Genomic DNA, 18,525 nt, shown 5'->3' on the forward strand with positions numbered 1-18,525 from the left:
TTATTCGGTGTTCAACCACAACCCACATTCAACCCTTAGTTGTGATTGGCCATGTTGTCTGAATACACCATTGTCTCCATTTTTTCCCTGCAGCCCACTTTAGCCTCTCTTTCACCCTGGCTTCTGGCCAGCCTTCCTTCCCTACAGGCTACAAACACCTCACGCTATTTGCATCACTGAGCATCAATTGTTTTTGCTACAAAGGAATGCTTTCAGGAGTGTCCTTGAGCAGATTTGACCAAGAGTGTAGTGGAGGGGGCCCTTGGGGGATTGGAACACCCCCACTTACTTTTAAGGGGCTCTCGGGGGGGGGGGGTTACTGGATCCCTGAACCCTGGGTCACTCTCCCTGCCCCACTGCCTCCTAAGAGACTTAATTTTGCTGGTTTGTGGCTGGCAGCTGTGTCCAAGTCTGGAATTTAATGGGTTAAGAACAGGGGTATTTTTGACAGTTCCTGGGAACTCCTGATCTGAACTAGCCTGCCAGGTGTACAAGTGTGTTTTCTGTGCCACTTTCTCATGGTCAGCCTCTGTATAGCATGTTTTTAGAGAGTAAGACTGTGGGCAGGAACCGCCTTATTAATTCCACATAAGCCACTCTGGCTGGCAAGCAGGGTATGATATAATTTTTAAACCCCATGCATTCATAATAAAATAATAAGAAATAACTTCTAGAAGCTGTCACGGATTCACCTCGAAAAGAGATACCCTCATCTCACATTCATTACTCAACAGAAATTCAAACAAAACAACAACGCTCGGTCCTATTGTGTAATCATAGGTGTGCAATCTTGGAAATGCGTGTGGCTTGGGGGGTGTGGCTTTGAGGGGAGGCACTGATGATCCTGAAGGGGACACCCCACCCCACTTCCAAATATGCTACTACACGACTGGGCCTGACTCTCCTGGCTTTCAGAAGGCATCAAAGCTGTTCTGGAGTTTCTCTCAGAGAAATGCGAGAGTTCTGAATTCTCAGCCCTACCTGCTCCGAACCAGAGAGATTCAGCCATGCCCAGTACCTGCAGGGTGTCCTGAAGCTGCTTCGCGATGTCCTCCACCTGCCGCTGAGTGTTGTCCCAGTTCTCTCGCAACTGGCTCATCTCCAGCTCCATCGCTGCTTTTGCCTCGGGGGCTGCCACCCCAAGCAGCTTGTCTCCAGTATCCAAGGCTAAGGCATACCTGGTTCGCCACCTCTGAAGGAGTATTTGCTTGTTCTGGAAAGAGACCCAGACAAATACAGCCAAATTTTAATCACCGAACAAGCAGAGAGGTTTCCCCAAAATCAAAAAGAAAAGCCTAAACAATCTCTCTTCCAGTCTCTTTTTGGCTGCTCCAATGATGATGATTTGAGAAAAGCCTGATGAGTTCTGTTCAGGACTTTAAAGATGTGTCTGTCCCAGTAATGTATAGCATCAAGGACAGGAAGTCCCTCCATGCACCATTTTGTGCTCCTTACATTGGACAAAACCTAGGCTTTAAAATTCATATTGCCTCTCCGTGGAAGGCGGCACTCAAAGTGGTTCACAAAACACCAAAGGAAAAAAGCACCAGACCATCCAAACACATGTACCAACATAGCAAACCTTTCAGATCTTTAAGGAAAACAGTATTTCAATCAGCAAATTCCCCAATAAGCCAGCTCAGACAAATCGCAACACTTGCAGTTAAAAATATTGTACCAATAAAAATATCAGTAATGAACATTCAACAGACATGCTTTTGTCTATCTAATTGGAATGAATTACTACTGGAAAGAAACTCAGTGATCCAAGTAACGAAGGAGAGGCAGCTCAAATTCCTGGACTCATTGCTTTACAAATGCTTAACTACTGAATGGATGTCAGTGCTTGGATGTCACGTTTAGCTGGAGCAGAGTTAGATGTTCCAGCCACACGATCTTCCAATCTCTATTTGTAAGCCGCACCGAGGCTTCGGCGAATGGGGCGGCCTAGAAATTTTCTAAATAAATAAATAAAATAAAATAAAATAAAAGATTGCGGCCCAATGATGTGGACAAGGTGCTTGGAAGAGTACGTCCCACCACTTGCCTATTGGATCCTTGCCCGTCTTGGCTAATAAATGACTCCAAGCATGGGATTGGGACCTGGATCTTGGAAGTGGTTAACGCTTCTCTGAGGGAGGGTCGAGTGCCTGCCCCTTTAAAGGAGGCGGTAATACGACCGGTCCTGAAGAAAGCGTCACTGGATCCAGAGATGGCCACTAACTATAGACCTGTGGCCAACATCCCGTTTCTGGGCAAGGTGTTGGAGCGAGTGGTGGCGGGACAACTCCAAGCACTCTTGGATGAAACTGATTATCTGGATCCTTTTCAGTCCGGCTTCAGACCCGGGTACAGTACTGAATCTGCCTTGGTCGCCCTGTACGACGACCTGTGCAGGGAGAAGGACAGGGGGAGTACATCCCTGTTGGTTCTTCTGGACCTCTCGGCGGCTTTCGATACCATCGACCATGGTATCCTTCTGGATAGACTTGCGGGATTGGGGGTTGGAGGCACTGCTTTGCAGTGGTTCCGCTCCTATCTCAACGGTCGATTCCAGAAGGTAGTGCTGGGGGACCATGTCTCTACGTCATGGCAGCTATGCCATGGGGTACCACAGGGCTCCATTCTATCCCCTCTGCTATTTAACATCTATATGAAACCGCTGGGAGAGGTCATCAGGAGGTGTGGGCTGCGGAATCATCAATACACTGATGATACCCAGCTTAACCTCTCGTTCTCCACTAATCCAGGTGTGGCAGTGGCTGTGCTGAACCGGTGCTTGGCCGAGGTAAGGGAATGGATGAGGGCCAATAAACTGAAACTCAACCCAGACAAGACGGAGGTCCTGTTGGTTGGCGGATCGGGTTTCGGAGAGGGTGGATTTGACCTGGTCATGAATGGTGCAACACTCCCTCTTAGGGATAAGGTCCGCAGCTTAGGAGTACTCCTCGACCCGGAGCTTTCTTTGGAAGCTCAGGTGACAGCGGTAGCGAGGAACGCCTTCCTTCAGCTTCGGCTGATTAATCAGCTGCGCCCCTACCTGGAGTACGACTGCCTGGCGACGGTGACACACGCGCTGGTGACTTCCCGCCTAGACTTCTGTAACGCGCTTTACGTGGGGCTTCCCCTGAAGACAGTTCGAACACTTCAATTGGTGCAAAATAGAGCTGCCAGGTTGCTGACGGGGATGGGGCGTTATGCTCACATGACTCCAGTCCTCCATCAGCTTCACTGGCTTCCCATTGAAGCCCGGGCCCAATTCAAGGTGTTGATTATGACCTATAAAGCCCTAAACGGCTTGGGTCCTGGCTACCTGAACGAGCGCTTACGTCCGTATATGCCCGACCGCCCTTTGAGATCTGCGGGAGAGTCCCTTCTCCGGGAACCCTCCATGAAAGAAATTAGGAGAGTAAGTACCCGGAGGAGGGCTTTCTCTGCGGTGGCGCCCAACCTATGGAATTCACTCCCCAAAGAGGTCCGCCTGGCACCGTCGTTACTGGTTTTTCGGCGCCAGGTAAAGACCTTTTTATTTAAACATCATTTCAATTGTTAAAACATATGATCTGGCCAGGGCAACTTCTTCTTCCTTCTCTTTCTCCTCCTATATTTTTATTTTATACTGATAATTTTAATTTTAGTTTTGTAAATCAATGTATTCTTTGTATTTTTATATTTAATGGTAATTTATTATGTACTATTGTATTTCAATGTATTTTATCATGTTGTAAGCCGCCCCGAGGTTTCGGCAAGGGGCGGCATAGAAATGCTATAATAATAATAATAATAATAATAATAATAATAATAATAATAATAATTTTGCTGACTGGAGGAACAGGAGGGCCAACCTTGAAATCCAGATGCACATTCCTGAGTTGCCGCAAGCTGTACTTGTCCTGCTTTTTCACAGCCGCTAGGAAGCTGTTTGTGTCAGCGAGGAATTTTGTGAGGTCCTTCAGCGAGGTTGCAAAGTTTTGCCACTGCTTGACGAGGCCGTCAATCTCGCTCTTTCTCTGCTGAGCCCTTCGGACGACGCTTTGCCACTGTCCCTTCAGCAGGGTGAGTTTGGAGATGAACTCGGTCCTGGAACGGCAAGAAACTGCGATTAGAGCAGCAGTGAGGGCAGGGCAGGACGGGCCATATTGCAGTGTTATGGAAGGGCAGCAAATCTTTCGTTCTATACGGTCCTATGCAATTTCTTTCGTTCTATACGGTCCTATGCAAGTTCAGACAGAACGAAAGGCCTACAACTCCCCGGATCCCACAGCCAGCATAGCAAACACCCACATGCTGGGAGATGTAGGCCTTTTTATTGATTTATCGCATGCTTATACCACCCAATAGCTGAAGCTCTCTGCACAGTTCACAATTTAAAATACCAAATACAGCCTGTTGTTTTGACATGCCAACAACTCACCTCTGACTTAAGGCAGCCCTATGAATGAAAGCCGGGCCTTGGTAGCCCTGCTCAGCCACTGTAAACTCAAGACTAGTTTCTCAGCTCAACTCCCCCTATTCTGGACCACTTTCTGCATCAGCTTTACACTGAGTGTTTGCATGGGCGTTCAGCAGAAAGCGGAGTTCTGCTCCCCCAGTGTGAATTGCGGTTCTTTGTGTACACTGTGCAGATAATTACATAAACTGCATCTTTTGCACAAAGAAGCACATGCTTTTCATACTTTGCACAAAGAATCGGCTCGAGTTTCTGAGTGTTTGTGCACTTGACATCAGCTTGGCTCACTTCCTGGCCAGGGCCGAAGGTGGGAAAGAAGATCCGGTGGGCACAAGCGTGATGGATTGGATCTTGACTCCCTTCCCTGGATGACACCAGCTGCAGGTGTTTGCAGTGCTTTACTTCACTCTGGAGCCTGACTAAGGAAGAGCTTCAGCGCTCTTTCTTCTCGGCTTACTACTATTATTAACTTGGTTTCTATACCTCCCTGCAGCCAGAGCTCTCTGGGCAGTTTACAACAATCAAATGCAATAAAAATAACATAAAATTTAAAAAACCTTAACCCCAAAACAAACAGTAACAAAGAATGACTGAAATACACCTGGAATGGGTAATCCCTCCAAGTTCCGGGGTGGCCAGGTGAGTCTTGAAAGGTCTCAGAAAAGGGGGCTGTCCAAGATGGGGAGCCACCACAGATAAAGCCCTCCCCCTTGTGACCTTACTATTGATTACGCCATCTCCAGCTTTCCTGAAAATGGTGGCCCGCTGCCAGTCTTAGCACGCGTCCCCTCCGCATCCCCACCGGTGCACACATGTGTATTACCGGTTTTCTCCTCCTCCGCTTTCCAGTGTGTGCAGAGCTTTGGACATGATCGCATTGAAAATCTGCTGATTAACAGACATCTCTGCTTGCAGCATCTGTAGACAAAAAGCAGCAATATTCATATTCCGTGGGTTGGGAAGGAGATAAGCCAGGTGTGCTCAACCAGTTTCATCTCAAGGGCTGAATTCTATTTTGGAGAAGCTCTTTGGGCTGCATCCTAGTGGTTGCAGGGCCAAAATGCCAGAAATGGCAGCATCTCTGATCTTAATTCTATTACTTCTGGCCCTTAGCAGAGACATTTCAACCCTTTAGAAGTGGGGGGAATGGAAAAGCTGGGAAACTATGAAATGATCAGCAGCTAAGGAAAGGGGGTAGGACGAGGGAAGGAAGCAGGGCCATCTAGAGAACACTGGAGAGTTGGATTGGGGCCTCAGGCAGGACACAAATACGGTGCTTTAAATGTCCAAAGTTAGCTCAGTGTCCAGGCCCAAAAGTTCAGAACTGTTACCTCGTATTCCCTTTGCTGTTCGCACAGCTTGTCCAGCGTGCCTGCCACCTTCTCTTTCAGACCCTCCTTCATTCTTTCCAGAAACTGCACCCAGTTTTGACATCTCTGAAGAAACTTCTTGTCATCTGACTGAACGTCTTGCAGTTCACTGCCATCAAAAGAAAGAAGGAAGGAAGGAAGGATGGACAGAAGGAAAAGATTAATCATGCAACTGCACCTTTTCCAGTTACCGCTTTAGCAACAACAGCCGCCAGGATCCAGGCTGAGTTGCATGTAGAGTTGACCACAGTGCAGTCAGTCCCATCGTAGAATTGCAGAAAGGCAGTATGATCTCAGCAGTTTTATTTTCAACTCCTTTCCTAATTATGCCATAATTATATACCTATAATTATGCTGCTTGCCTTCTTTACAACGACTGAGCACTGGGGCGACATTGCATTGAGCTGCCCGCCCCCAGTCTTAATCAGTTCGCTGCCTAGCTCAGATCCCATCAACTTATACTTGAAACAGAGATTTCTTGCCCCAGCATGCACTTGCTTATATTAAAGTGCATTTGCCGTTTTGATGCCCACTTTCCCAGCTTGGAGAGATCCCTTGGAGATGGAGACAGCCATCTGAGTGGGACGGTGCAACAGCAGGGGGTTCGACCCAATGGCCTTCTTGGCCCCTTCCAACTCTTCTAGTCCATGATTCTATGAACCCTGCACAATCCCTTTTGGGTTTAAGCACCCTTAATAGGTTGGTGTTATCAGCATACCAGGCCACTTCACTTACTCCTAATTCCGAATCACTTATGAATAGGTTGGAAGGTGCTGGTCCTGATGCAAATAGGCCCTAATGGGGGATACACAGATGACACCCTTCTGCTTGGAGAAATAAGCATTTATTCCCTCTCCGTTTTCTGTTCTTTAACCACTTGCTGATCCATAAGAGGACTCCCCCCACTTTTATTCTACAATTGCTTGGCTTGGTCAGGAGTCACTTTAAGACTGGCTGTAGGAAATGCTCTCGGCACGATGCATTAAAAAAACTTGATGCAGAGGCAGCAAGCAGTAGGGGAGGGGAGGCAACTGCATGGCAGCAACCCCCGTATTCAGAGCCAGGCTATCAGGGCTGCCAAAGTCACAGTAAACACACCCAGGCTCTGTGCTGATCGTGTTGCAAGCAGCCCAGTGGAGACCCTCGTGGTCGCTTTTTTACCTGCACTGCTCCAGCAGCGCGGCCGACTTCTGAGTCCACTGCCAATTCAGCCGCTGCAGTCTCTCTGCAGTGAAGTCCCCGAGCGGCAGCCTGAAGCTGACTTCATTTAGGGCTTCCATCTCTGGAGACAAAGCTGTGAGACTCAGCATCTGGCTCTGCAAAGGAGAAGGCAATAGGCTAAGGGGCGGGAGCGACTGGTTCCTTCCGGGTGCATGCAGGTGCCTGCGCATGCGTTGATGCATGCAATGCCGTGTGCTGGCAAAATGAGCGGCACGGCAGAGCCTGTCGTGAGCTGGGGTCCCTCCCTTCACATGCTCAGAGCCACAGGCCTTTCTTGCAAAATGTTCTTTATGGAATTTGGCATTTCCCAAAGCACAAACAGCCAGAAGGAACCCCTGAGCATGCACAGAGTGGTTCATTGAACCCAATCTAGTATTTACTTCCAGGAACTCTCCTTATGAGCATGCCTGGGCTCCATACTTTGGGGAGGGGCTCTCTGGAAATGAGTGTGCATCCTCTCTGTGTGCTGATCTTCTAACTGGGCTGCCCCGCTCTACCGATGTCACATCATGGGGTCAAGCGCAAACCCCAGTTACAACCCCCCCCCCAAAAGCTGCACATCTTGGTTAATCACAGAGCCTGCCTCTGCACCTGGTGGGGGGGGGGTTTGTGTCTGGCCTTGAGATAAGCTCCTCCACTTCTCTCATCTCATCTTCTGGAACTGGACCCCATTCTGTGTTGCCCCCTTTTCTCCTCACAACAACCTCATGACTTAGATTAGGTGACAGAAAATGGCCGTGCTGTTTTGTGAAGTGCCCATGATGAGCCCGACAGATGACTGGGCTTGCCCTCCTTCCTCCAGCTGGTATCCAAGGGAACACTCAGAGGAAGAATGAATTCCCCTTTTCTGGACAGCCATGATCGCAAGCAATTCCCCCTCACTGCCCATCAGAGAGCCTGCGGTCCAAGCTGGGCCCATGCCCTGAACTGTTACCAAGGGAAATTCCAGCTTCAGGTCGGGCCACGTCCCGGGGACTGGCCTGCAAAAGCTGCAGGACACTTCTCTGTCTAAACACGCCTGGGACTGTGCTCCAAATTAATTCAAAATCTTCACTGAAAAGCTGAGAGAATTGATAACTGAATTCGCTGAACCCTGAAACAGCATATAAGGCATGACAGGAAGCTGGATGGGTCCAAAGTAAGCTCCAAGGTCTCTTGGAGGTCCCAGCGGTATAGAACTGCTCAGAAATTCAGGGAAGCAGCATCTGAGAATTTATGCAAGAATCTTTCCATTGTCTGAACCAGTGTTCACCTATGTGGCTCTCTCCAATTGTTTTAGACTGCAATTCCCATTAGCCTCAACCAGCAGTCAGTGGTAGTGCATGAATGGAAATGGTAGTCCAATATACCTGGAAGAAACCAGGCTAGGGGAGACTAGGACTAAGACTTTCAAGGGAATGATAAAGGAACCTCAAAAAGACCAACCTCTCCAGATGTTCTAAGGTTGTGGTTTTTTTTAAACTGAGATACTACTGGTATAAATACATCACAGTTCTTGGGCTTACCATGAGCAGATCTGGGTCTTTCTCTTCTTGATTTAAATTGTCTAACACTTCTGTGCAGTTTTTAACATGATTTTCCAGTTTTTCCAAGCACTTCTCAAAGCCCTCAAGTTGTGAAAGACCAAACTGAAGGGAGAAATTAATATGCATAATCAAAGTTAGGTGCACACAAGAGAACGAAGAGCTCAATGGGCAATGGGCATTCACCATATGAAACACTGACAACATGCAACTCTTAGGCTTTTGTTATAATACTGAGAACGTGCCACAAATGTGTGCAAATTTCTTTGGTAAGTTTTTTATATATATAGCTGGAGTTGTACAAATGCAGAGGTGCGAAAAAGCAAATTTCAAGGGGGCACCAGCTATCAATATGCAGCAGGTATCAGCACCAGGCACCAATCCAGAGAGGGTCCAAATAGGATTTTGGACCTGTTTTCCTTTGGCAACTGTCAAATTGAAAGCTGTCAAGGGAAAGCAAAGGCATCTTTGCTTGCAAGATCCTCATGTTTTTCTTTTTTTTGTCCTGACAGTCCTCAGGGTGGTGCACATTTTGAACTGTGCCTACAGATGTCCCTGAAAAAAAAATAACCCTACTGTCTTGTCAAAACCCCTTTTACAGAGAACCCATAGTTTTGACAGCCAGCTGTCAATACTCCTTTCCCAGAGGAGGAGGGTGGAATGCATTTTGCACTTTCTGGAGCAGCTAAAGTCCAAGAAAATCTTTAAGTTTGAGTATAAATCGTTTAAAAGGTGCTTGTTGAAAAAAGGTCTGTACTTACGGCTGAAAAAAGTAGGGTGACCAACCAGTGACAAACCTGACCAAATGCTGCTTTGGCACTTTGAAGAGGTTGCAACTAGTGGTGGCGTGGAAAAGCTCACCAAGAATGGCAAGGCTTCCTGCCATATTTCACCCACGGCCCTCTCACTGCTGCCCTTTACCCACGCAAGACAGTCATCCAGGATCAGACAACATGACATACCACCATGGGCAAAGCAACCCCAGAACAGCCCATGGATTCTCAGGATGGCTTGTTTACAAAGAACCAGCTAGCATGGTTAAAGCAGACTGGGTTCAGATGATGTCACAACCAACCATGGCTACTTGTGTTATTCAAATCAGGTCAAAATTTCAGAAGCACTTGATTTTGACTGAATCATTTTTAAAAGCACTGGACTAGTACTAATTATTTATAAATGTCCAACTACTCCAGGAATGGTAGGTTGTGAATGGAAAAAATAATAAAACCAAAGGGTTGCATTTTAAAGAAGAGTGTGTTGCCAGCACCTGAGTGCTGTCTGCTATTAACAAATCTTTGTTTTCACTTGGAAAACAAAGTCACACAAATGCTCTTTCTCTCTGCTCTGAAAATGCTTCCACCTGGAAGTCGTCAGTAAAACAACCCTTCAAGAATACCTGAAGTTCATCTGCTTTCATCTGCAGCATCTTTTCTAAACGGGAGACCCTCTGGAGCAGGTGGTGCTTCTCCAGAAGAAGGGGCTGGGCCGAGGGCTCACACAGCTGAGCTATTTTATCTGCTAGCTCAGAAGCCTGCAGGATGCTCTCCTTGATGTTTTGAAGCCCCAGCTGCATATTCTGGAAGGAAAGGAAGGTGCAGTGAGGGAAAGGAAGGTGCAGTGAGAGAAAGGAAGGAGGGCTCCCAACTTTGGTACACTGACTACAGCCTGAGACCTGGGAGCAGTCAAAGCCAACTCAATGATCATAAATTCCTCCAGCTCTTAATGTAACCATGGTCCACTTGCCTATGACTGGCACTGCAAACATAAAGGGGGTGGATATTGTGCAGTCTATGCAGGGCTCACAGGGGCATGTTTCTTTCATGTTACAAACAGGCTTCCTCCTCAGATTAAATGCATTTAATGTATTTAGTAGCACTAAATACATTAAATGGGGCATTTCTTCTTATTCTTTATTAAATCTGTATAAATGCTGCCTGTTAGCATAATGCTCTCTGGGTGGCCATTACAATAAAGTATCAATAATAACATCAATCGAATAATACAATATTGTAATAAACAGACAAAATATAGACTGACTCTCTCCAACAAAATGTTAACAATTAATAAAATTAAAAACCCATGCTGTCATAAAAATAGTTAAAATAGTTTAGGTGTGTTGAAAAAGGAACATTTTCATCAGGTGCCTAAAACTCAATGTAAGGGTAAAGGTTTCCCCTTGACATTAAGTCCAGTCATGCCTGACTCTAGGGGGCGGTGCTCATCTCCATTTCCTAGCCGAGGGAGCCAGCGTTTGTCCGCAGACAGTCTCCGTGGTCATGTGGCCGGCGTGACTAAACACCGAGGTGCACAGAACGCTGTTACCTGCACACCGAAGTGGCACCTTTTCATCTACTCGCATTTGCAGGCTTTCGAACTGCAAGGTTGGCAGGAGCTGGGATGGAGCAACGGGAACTCACCCCGTTGTGCAGATTTGAACCGGCGACCTTTTGATCAACCAGCCCGGCAGCACAGCGATTTAAACCACTGCACCACTTGCATCCCAAAACTCAATAATATATTGGAAAAAATGTATGGGGCATTTTATTACATTTGGGGTCTCTTTTTGTGTAGTGCTGTGGACATCTCAGAGAGCTTTGGGTGGTGTGGAAGTGAAATAGATACAAAAATGAACACAGTAGCAATGATGTACATCAGATGACAAAACTAACTGCTGTTGTTAGTTGCAAAGTGTATTTCCCACTTTGTGAGTGCTAGAAATGTACAATCCCACCACCTTCTTGCCAGGACAGCCCAGGAACCTGAGTAGACCTTGGAAGAGGATCCTCTCACGGGTTCTAATGGTTGTGAGGGACAGAAGAAGTTGGAGGCTGCCAATTCCTTTCCCAGGCCCACCACCAGGTGTGACATCTGATTCCAGGAGCCTGTGGCATCAGAGGAACCAAGGACCCTGGACTTGTCCCACCTCCTGCTCCAGGCCCAGCATCTTAACCCCCAGGAACAAAGACTGAGGTGAGTCCAAACATCTGGCAGCAAGTCAAATTACCCTGGGCCCTATGGTGCCATTGCCGCAAGCTCTAGATCGGGGCCCCAGTGACAAGCCAGGAAGGGGCGGAACACTGCAGATCCGTATAATGCTATTCAGTCGGAGCCTGACCCTTGCCGAGGAACTGAACATCCACCCTGTAAGTCTGCCCCTCCTGATGCTTGAACCAGAGGATGGCTCTGCTGAGGCAGGAACTGCTCTTCATGCGAGAGATGGCCGCAGCGGGGCAACGACCAATGCCACAATTCCCCCCCTCTATATCTTTCCGGCCAAAGCAACTTGCAGAAAATAAAACGCTTTTAGGCCACAGTGCTAGTACACTTGCTAGGAAGCCCAGCTGAATGCAGGAGGGTCTATTCTCAAGAAATGTGCACAGGGTTTCGTGTTCCAGCAACAGGCACCCTGATGTTTCAGACACAGAGTTGAAACCCGAAACCAAACAAAAACACTTCAAACCTCAGACCAGGGAGACTTAAGTCATTCAGCCTAACCCAGCCAGGCCCCCCGGAAAAGGGACCACTGGAGTGTCTGGGGGGAGGGGGGTTCCTCTCACTAGGAAGGACTTTTCAAGGGACGTGTGTCATCTCTGAAAGGGCTGTGATGAGGGGTCCAGGCAGGGCTGCCAGAAGAGCCGCATCTGGGGGTCTTGAAACAATCCGAAACCAAACACCGGACCCCCTGCCATGCATCCAGTTTATACATGTTATAGAATTGGGGGGAGGGGGGGAACCTAAGAATTGCAAAAAATCCATAGGCTTAAAAAAGTTAAAATCAAAATTTTACTTTTTTATCCATTTAAAATATCAACCTTGTTTGATTAATGAATAGATAGATAGGAAGATATGAATACTTTGGTGTTACCAGCTTCAGTGTTGGGAATGAATGGGGCAGTAGTCCTTGGTGAATGTTTCAGGGTCAGGGAGACTCGGTCTCTTCGGATGGGGAGGATCAGCCTTGGGAAAGGGGGCCTTCAGATATCGAGGAGGAGGAGGTGGAAGGACTTATCTCAAGTCCGCCCTTTCCAGGTGTTCAGACACACAGCAGAGTCTGCAACTGCTGAGGAGGCCCCAGGAACAGAATTCACCTGGTATGATCCTTGACCCCAGGAAGCGGCATCGGGAGAGAAGGGCTAGCCAAGTAGGGGCACAGCATACAGCTAAGAGAGGAGTGGAGTCCAGGGTTACTCAGGAAGAGGGTTCTCGGGAGTTTCGAGTTTGGGTTTAACGAACTGCTCCCTGCATGCTGAGACACTCTTTCTTTGCTAGCCATGGTTTACTGGAGGTACATTGGAGAAAAAGCTCTTCCGAAGGATGGTCTGTTGTTTTGAAAGTGCAAAGGGGGAACCTAGCTCCCAGCATTCAGTCACAAAGTGGAATCTGCTACAGTACCACTCATCAGCTGAGCCAGGTCCAAACAGGACCAAAGTCAAACCTCAAGGAGGGAACATGGATTCACAATCAGCCCTTGTATTTCACAGCTGATCAAGCTGCATAAAGCCACATCATGGCTTGTTTAATCTCCCCTTTTCCACTGATACCAGGTTTACGCAAATCAATATGCATCAACTCCTTGCTCTTTCATTCTCTGAAGCTCTGTTCACAGACAGACCCAACAGGTAGCACGGGGTAACTCTACCAACATGCTTCTCCCTTGTACGCAGAGAGGAAGGTCTTAAGAATGTTTCATCATGCGGAATATCAGAAGTATTAGCTTGTTTTAGGAAAGGCTTATTGGGTTGGCAAAGCCCTTCCTTCCAGCAACCAAATCTCAGGAGAGGAATTTTGGCCTTTAAAAATTGGGAGAGGGGGCGACTGCATAAGGGTGGGGAATCACCAAGCAGTCAGTGGCTGGATTGGGGAAGGGGAGCCAGTTTGGGACTCCTGGGGGGGCAGAGCTTCTGCACCCCTAGGATAAAGAACACAAAGAGAATTCAGAGACTCACAGCACTTCACCACCTGGAGGTTTTGTAGCTCTTTTTTAACCATGGGAGTGGGTGGGTAAAGAACATTTAAAGTGTATAATTTAATACAATTTTCACTTAACACCAGCTACCCAAATAAATGGGGCTTTTTGGACGAGAATTGCAGCTGTGTTATTAATGGGCACAGAGGAAGAATAAAATGCTAATTTACTGCCATTAAGGACAAATTCCACCTGGCTCCTTCACCCCTTTTCTCTTTGCCATGTCGCTCTCCATGCTGAACGAGTCCGTTACTTTAAGTGATCTATTTTAATTTCTTCCCATTAGGCTTTCCATGCAATTTATTAAGGCCACAAACACATTTCTATCCAGTTGCAAAAATGCAGAAAACTTTTCTCCAAGTCCTTAATCTCGCTTAAAACTGTTAGCACAAAAAGGGAAAGATCAGACTTAAAAGCACATCAAGTGGCCGAACGCATTCCTAACAGCCACTCACAAGTGGAGAAGTGCAAAAAGAAAAAACACCACCCCATCCATTAGGGTTCTTCTTTGGCATTATTCCTTACAAAGGAGAGAAGAATTGTTTGGTCCTCCTCCATTGATACGTGGAAAGGACTATTAGCACCAGGTGGGTTTAATAGCAACTTTGTGCCTGACAAAATTGTCCTGTTTTTTTCTTTGTTGGAGAAAGGTGTGGAATTGTGCAAAGCCCTTTCCCTGGCAGAAGGCAGCAGAAGCATTCTCAAGACTGGGATGGTGGAAGGAATCCGCGGCTACTTTCTATATTTAAGGCACAAGACGACGACTCCTGATATTTTTACTTGAGGTATAAAGGATTGCTCAATTAAATTAATAAAAAGCAAGGCTGCACTCATCCAGGACCTCGAAGCTGGGCCCAGCTCCCCTCTTCTCTGCTCCAAAGGTAGGAAACATACCTTTGCACACAGGTGGAAGTGGACACGCCATGAAACATAGAAACAGAGCGAGTCAGAAGGGGTCTCCCGGGCCATCTAGTCTGACTCCCAGCTCCAGCCGGCTCCACTCATGACATTCCCACCATGTGCACGTCCAGCCTATCCTTGAACACCTGCACCGATGGGGCCTCGACCTCTCGTGGAAGCCCATTCCACACCCTCGGGGTCCTGACTGTCAGGAAGTGCTTCCTGGCATCTAAATGGAACCTTGGCTCCCTGAGCTTTGCTCCGTTGGAGCGCGTTCTGCCTTCCTCTGCAGGGGAGAACAGGTCTCTACCCACCTCCGTGTGACATCCCCTCACATACCTGTATGTCGCCAAAGATCCCCTCTGAGTCTCCTCTTCTCCAGGCTGAAGAGACCCAGTTGCCTCAGTCTCGCCTCATACCCCATCCCCTGCAAACCGGCCACCAACCTTGTGGCCCTGCGCTGCTCTGACTAACCTGGCTATATCCTTACTTTAATGAGGGGCCCAAAACTGAGCACAATACTCCAGTTGTGGGCACACCAGAGTCGTATAGAGTGGTAGTAACACCTCCCTTGATCTAGAAGCCACACTTCTGGCTATGCAACCAAGGGTGGCGTTTGCCCTCTTGACCACCGCATCACACGGCTGACTCATGTTTAGCCTGCAGTCAACCAGTAACCTGGCTGAGCAACTTTTCACATGGTGGACTGGAGCTAGGACAACCAATGTCCACTTCCCCGGGGAAAAACTACATGGGTTGTTTCTGCCAAAAGTGAACCAGGCTGCAACGGATCTTGACTCATGGACTGGGGCCACACACTTGCCCACAAACCACACTTCCGGCCCTGAAACAGATCACTCTTTTCTTAGTTTTAGTGGCCCTGGGAAACGCTCGACGCAAGTCTCCCCAGCAACGCTCTTGTAGCCCGTGTTGCTGGACTACCAAGCCCCAATGTTTCCGAACATCGATGGCTGGGGCTAATGGGAGCAGGAATCTGGTGGGGCCACAGCCTTCCCACTCCTGATTTAAAGGTTGCAACTGAACACCAAGAAAGGTCATCCATACACCATGGCAAAGAGCAACTCCAGAAAGTCAGCGATGCGGCATCTTTTGAGTGCATCAAAGAATCTGGACCAAATGTGTACAGATTTTCAGACTTGCTTTTAGGTGGTGTAAGCTGCCTTGGAGGTGTTGCGAAAAAAAGTATTTTAAGTAAAGAAAGAAGCAGAACGTGACTGAGACTTAAACCAGATCTTCTCTTTCTCCGATCTCCTCCTAAGCGAGCAGAATCTCCCAATGTCGCCAACGTACCTTCACTTCCTGTATTTTCCGCTTAAGAAAGTCCACGGTACAGCCTGTAGGTGTTCTGGCCACCTGAAGGGAACAGCATTGTTCTTCGTGTTTGTCTAGCTTTGCTGTAACTTCAGCGTGTAATTCAGTGTAAGGCTCCCAAAGGTGTAAAGCAGTCTGTGTTTTCTGCAGCTGATCTTCAATTTCTCGGTTTACCAGTGTCCACCTATCAGAATCCCAAACAAAAGGCGTCATTATTAGCATGCACTACAATCAGCTTTCATCTTTTTAAAAAAGATTATTTAAAAAGAATGATACATGGCTAGTACATATTAAATAAAAGAACTGAATTAGCGATTTTGTATAAGACTTGGTTTTTACACTGTTTTCATTTCTGTTACTGTGTGCCTTGCTGTAATTTTGCCGATTGCTAGTTTTTGTATTGTTGAATGTTGTCCATGGGGTCGTGATGGGTCGGAAACAACTTCGCAACTAACAACAACAACAACACTTTTAAAGGCTATTTTATTGTTCCTTTCCCTGTTTTATGGTTAGCTGCCCAGACAACACACTAGGTTATGGGGGGGGGGCATATAAATACAATAAATACAATGCTACACATCTGCAGGGTTATGATTCTTTTATGTATATATTTAAGATCCAATCCTTTATGTATCTGCTCAGAAACAAACAGCTGGCGTCCTACGCACAGGAATTCTTGTATAGGATTTTAACATAAAAAGCATAAAACATCAAGTGAAAATGAGACATCTCAGCAAAGTCTTGATCATAGGGCACAAGATTAGGGATGTGTGAGGAACCCGTTCTGGGTGTTGGGATCCATCCGGTTCCCTGGGCTCAGCCCCTAGGCTCCAGTCCACGTTGACATGGCCGTGAGTCCAAGCTCCTAGTGAGCACACTCAGTGTCTGCATGGCACTTCCAGAGTCGATCCTCGTGCAAATGCTGCACACGCAGCGTGTGGGCTGAACACCCTTCCTTCCATGGGTGTTGAAGACCTCCTCCCAGCCCAACTTGCTTTCCAAGACAGGATGGAGCTCCAGGGGAAGTCCACAGGCCTGAGAGGGACAGATTCTTCAGGGCTTTAATGCATCCCTACACAACATTGTGTAGCAGGCAGGCAATTGTGTAGTGCAACAGTCCTGGTATGGATTGGATCATGCTTGGCTGAGGTCCTCAAAGAAAAGCCATTTTGAACATTCATAAAATAGAGTTGGAAGGGGCCATGAAGGCCATCGGGTCCAGCCCCCTGCTGTTGCAGGACACCGCTCAGGTGGCTGTCCAGGTTCTTTTTGAATGTCTCCAGTGTGGGAGAGCCCACCACCTCTCTAGGCAGCTGGTTCCACTGCCGTATTGCTCTGACAGCGAGGAAGCTTTTCCTGATGTCCAGCCTGAATCTGGGTTGTCGCAACTTGAATCGATTATTTTGTGTCCTACACTCTGGCATCAGCAAGAAGAGATCTTGACCTTCCTCTTTGTGACAGCCTTTGAGGTATTATAGAGGGACATCATGTCCCCTCTCAGCCTTCTCCTCTCAGAGCTGAACATGCCCACTGTCCTTTGGCGGCTGGGCCCAGTGCTGAATTCCAGAGAGGGTCTTCCATGTCTGAGGTTCCTTGGTGATGGTAGCATCGAACTTCCAAGTGAAGTGGGAAATGTGTGACGCCATCAAGATGGCTTGGATGAGAAGACACGTGCATCTAGCTGCCAGAGGCCCTCAGTTTAGCCCATTCTTGGACGATGGTTTGCGCTCTTGAATAAGCAGTTGCTGATGAGATGTTCCAACTCGGAATTCTGATTTCCCCCTAACAAGCCACTGCTGGGGTCCAGAGTTCAACCCAGGCCTTCCAACAGCGGGAGCAGTGGAGCTGTGTGCATCCGCGCACTGGATCGTTCCTGGCAGCCCACATTTCATAAGGAGAATCTGGGCCATCGCTTCATGTGAACCTCTGGAATCCGCTTCTACAGCAACTCCCTGCTCAAAGGATGCCTCTCCAACCAAATGCAGCGACTGAAGCGGTGAGGGAAGAAAGGCGAGGCCCAACTCCGAACCTTATTTAGGTTTTGGAAGCGTAGAGCCATCGAGCGGTAGAGCTGGAAGGGGCCAAGAAGGCCATCATGTCCCATCACTTGCTCAGTACAGGTCCAGTCTTCTTCAGGAGGCGGCCCACATGCAATACGGCCCTTTATCTATCTGTCAGTGGGACACTCCTGCAGTCCCAACCCACGAGGTCCAAACCTGTGCCAAGGGTTATGTGGGGAGCCTCTGGAGGAGATTCTGGGGGCACAAGGGGCTGCCACAGGAAGGAAGGAAACGTTCCTCTGTGCACACTGGGAGCTGCTTGTTCCGTGCTGGATTTGTTCTAAAGGTGCCCCCTTTTCTGAGATTGATGCACGATCAATGCAGCAAGATCACAGCTGTTTGGTCTGGCAGAAGGAATCAGGCGGAGGGTGTCTGATGTGCAGAATTACTCGCATCCCAGTGAATAAGGGGGACTGGCAGGGCCAGTCTGCTTGCCTCTTGCCTTAAGTTAAGCATCAATATCTGACCTGTTTCACAGTTGTCCTTGCAGCTGCAAGAGACTACTAGCCGGGGCGAGATTTCTAAGTGGTTAAACAATAAAAAAAGATTGTACCTTGTACGTGCCTCCTTGTGTTTCTTTTCAATAATTTTAGAAAACAAGGGACTGCACAGCTTCATGAGATTACCAGCAGCAGCTTGGAGTCCAGCCCACGTTTTTTCATTGCTCTCAGCTTTATCTTGCAGAGCCTGGGGAGAGAAATGC

At 47.7% G+C, this 18,525-nt stretch overlaps 1 protein-coding gene across 11 annotated transcripts in view; it reads right to left on the reverse strand.

Moving 5' to 3' along the window:
- SYNE2 (spectrin repeat containing nuclear envelope protein 2) overlaps nucleotides 1-18,525 on the reverse strand; it is a 289,020-nt gene that overhangs the window by 50,232 nt on the left and 220,263 nt on the right. For all 11 annotated transcript variants that reach the window (XM_044435616.1, XM_044435614.1, XM_044435613.1 and 8 more), the window contains 9 exons: nucleotides 18,376-18,509; nucleotides 15,742-15,946; nucleotides 9,961-10,140; nucleotides 8,547-8,669; nucleotides 6,982-7,136; nucleotides 5,782-5,929; nucleotides 5,274-5,368; nucleotides 3,846-4,080; nucleotides 1,019-1,213 (listed from right to left, as the gene is read on the reverse strand). In XM_044435616.1, coding sequence (XP_044291551.1) covers nucleotides 1,019-1,213; nucleotides 3,846-4,080; nucleotides 5,274-5,368; nucleotides 5,782-5,929; nucleotides 6,982-7,136; nucleotides 8,547-8,669; nucleotides 9,961-10,140; nucleotides 15,742-15,946; nucleotides 18,376-18,509 — 1,470 coding nt within the window. The remainder of the gene's footprint in view (nucleotides 1-1,018; nucleotides 1,214-3,845; nucleotides 4,081-5,273; nucleotides 5,369-5,781; nucleotides 5,930-6,981; nucleotides 7,137-8,546; nucleotides 8,670-9,960; nucleotides 10,141-15,741; nucleotides 15,947-18,375; nucleotides 18,510-18,525) is intronic.

This window comes from Varanus komodoensis, unplaced genomic scaffold, assembly GCF_004798865.1.
Source record: "Varanus komodoensis strain SLA01 unplaced genomic scaffold, ASM479886v1 scaffold3, whole genome shotgun sequence".
Classification (NCBI taxonomy): domain Eukaryota; kingdom Metazoa; phylum Chordata; class Lepidosauria; order Squamata; family Varanidae; genus Varanus; species Varanus komodoensis.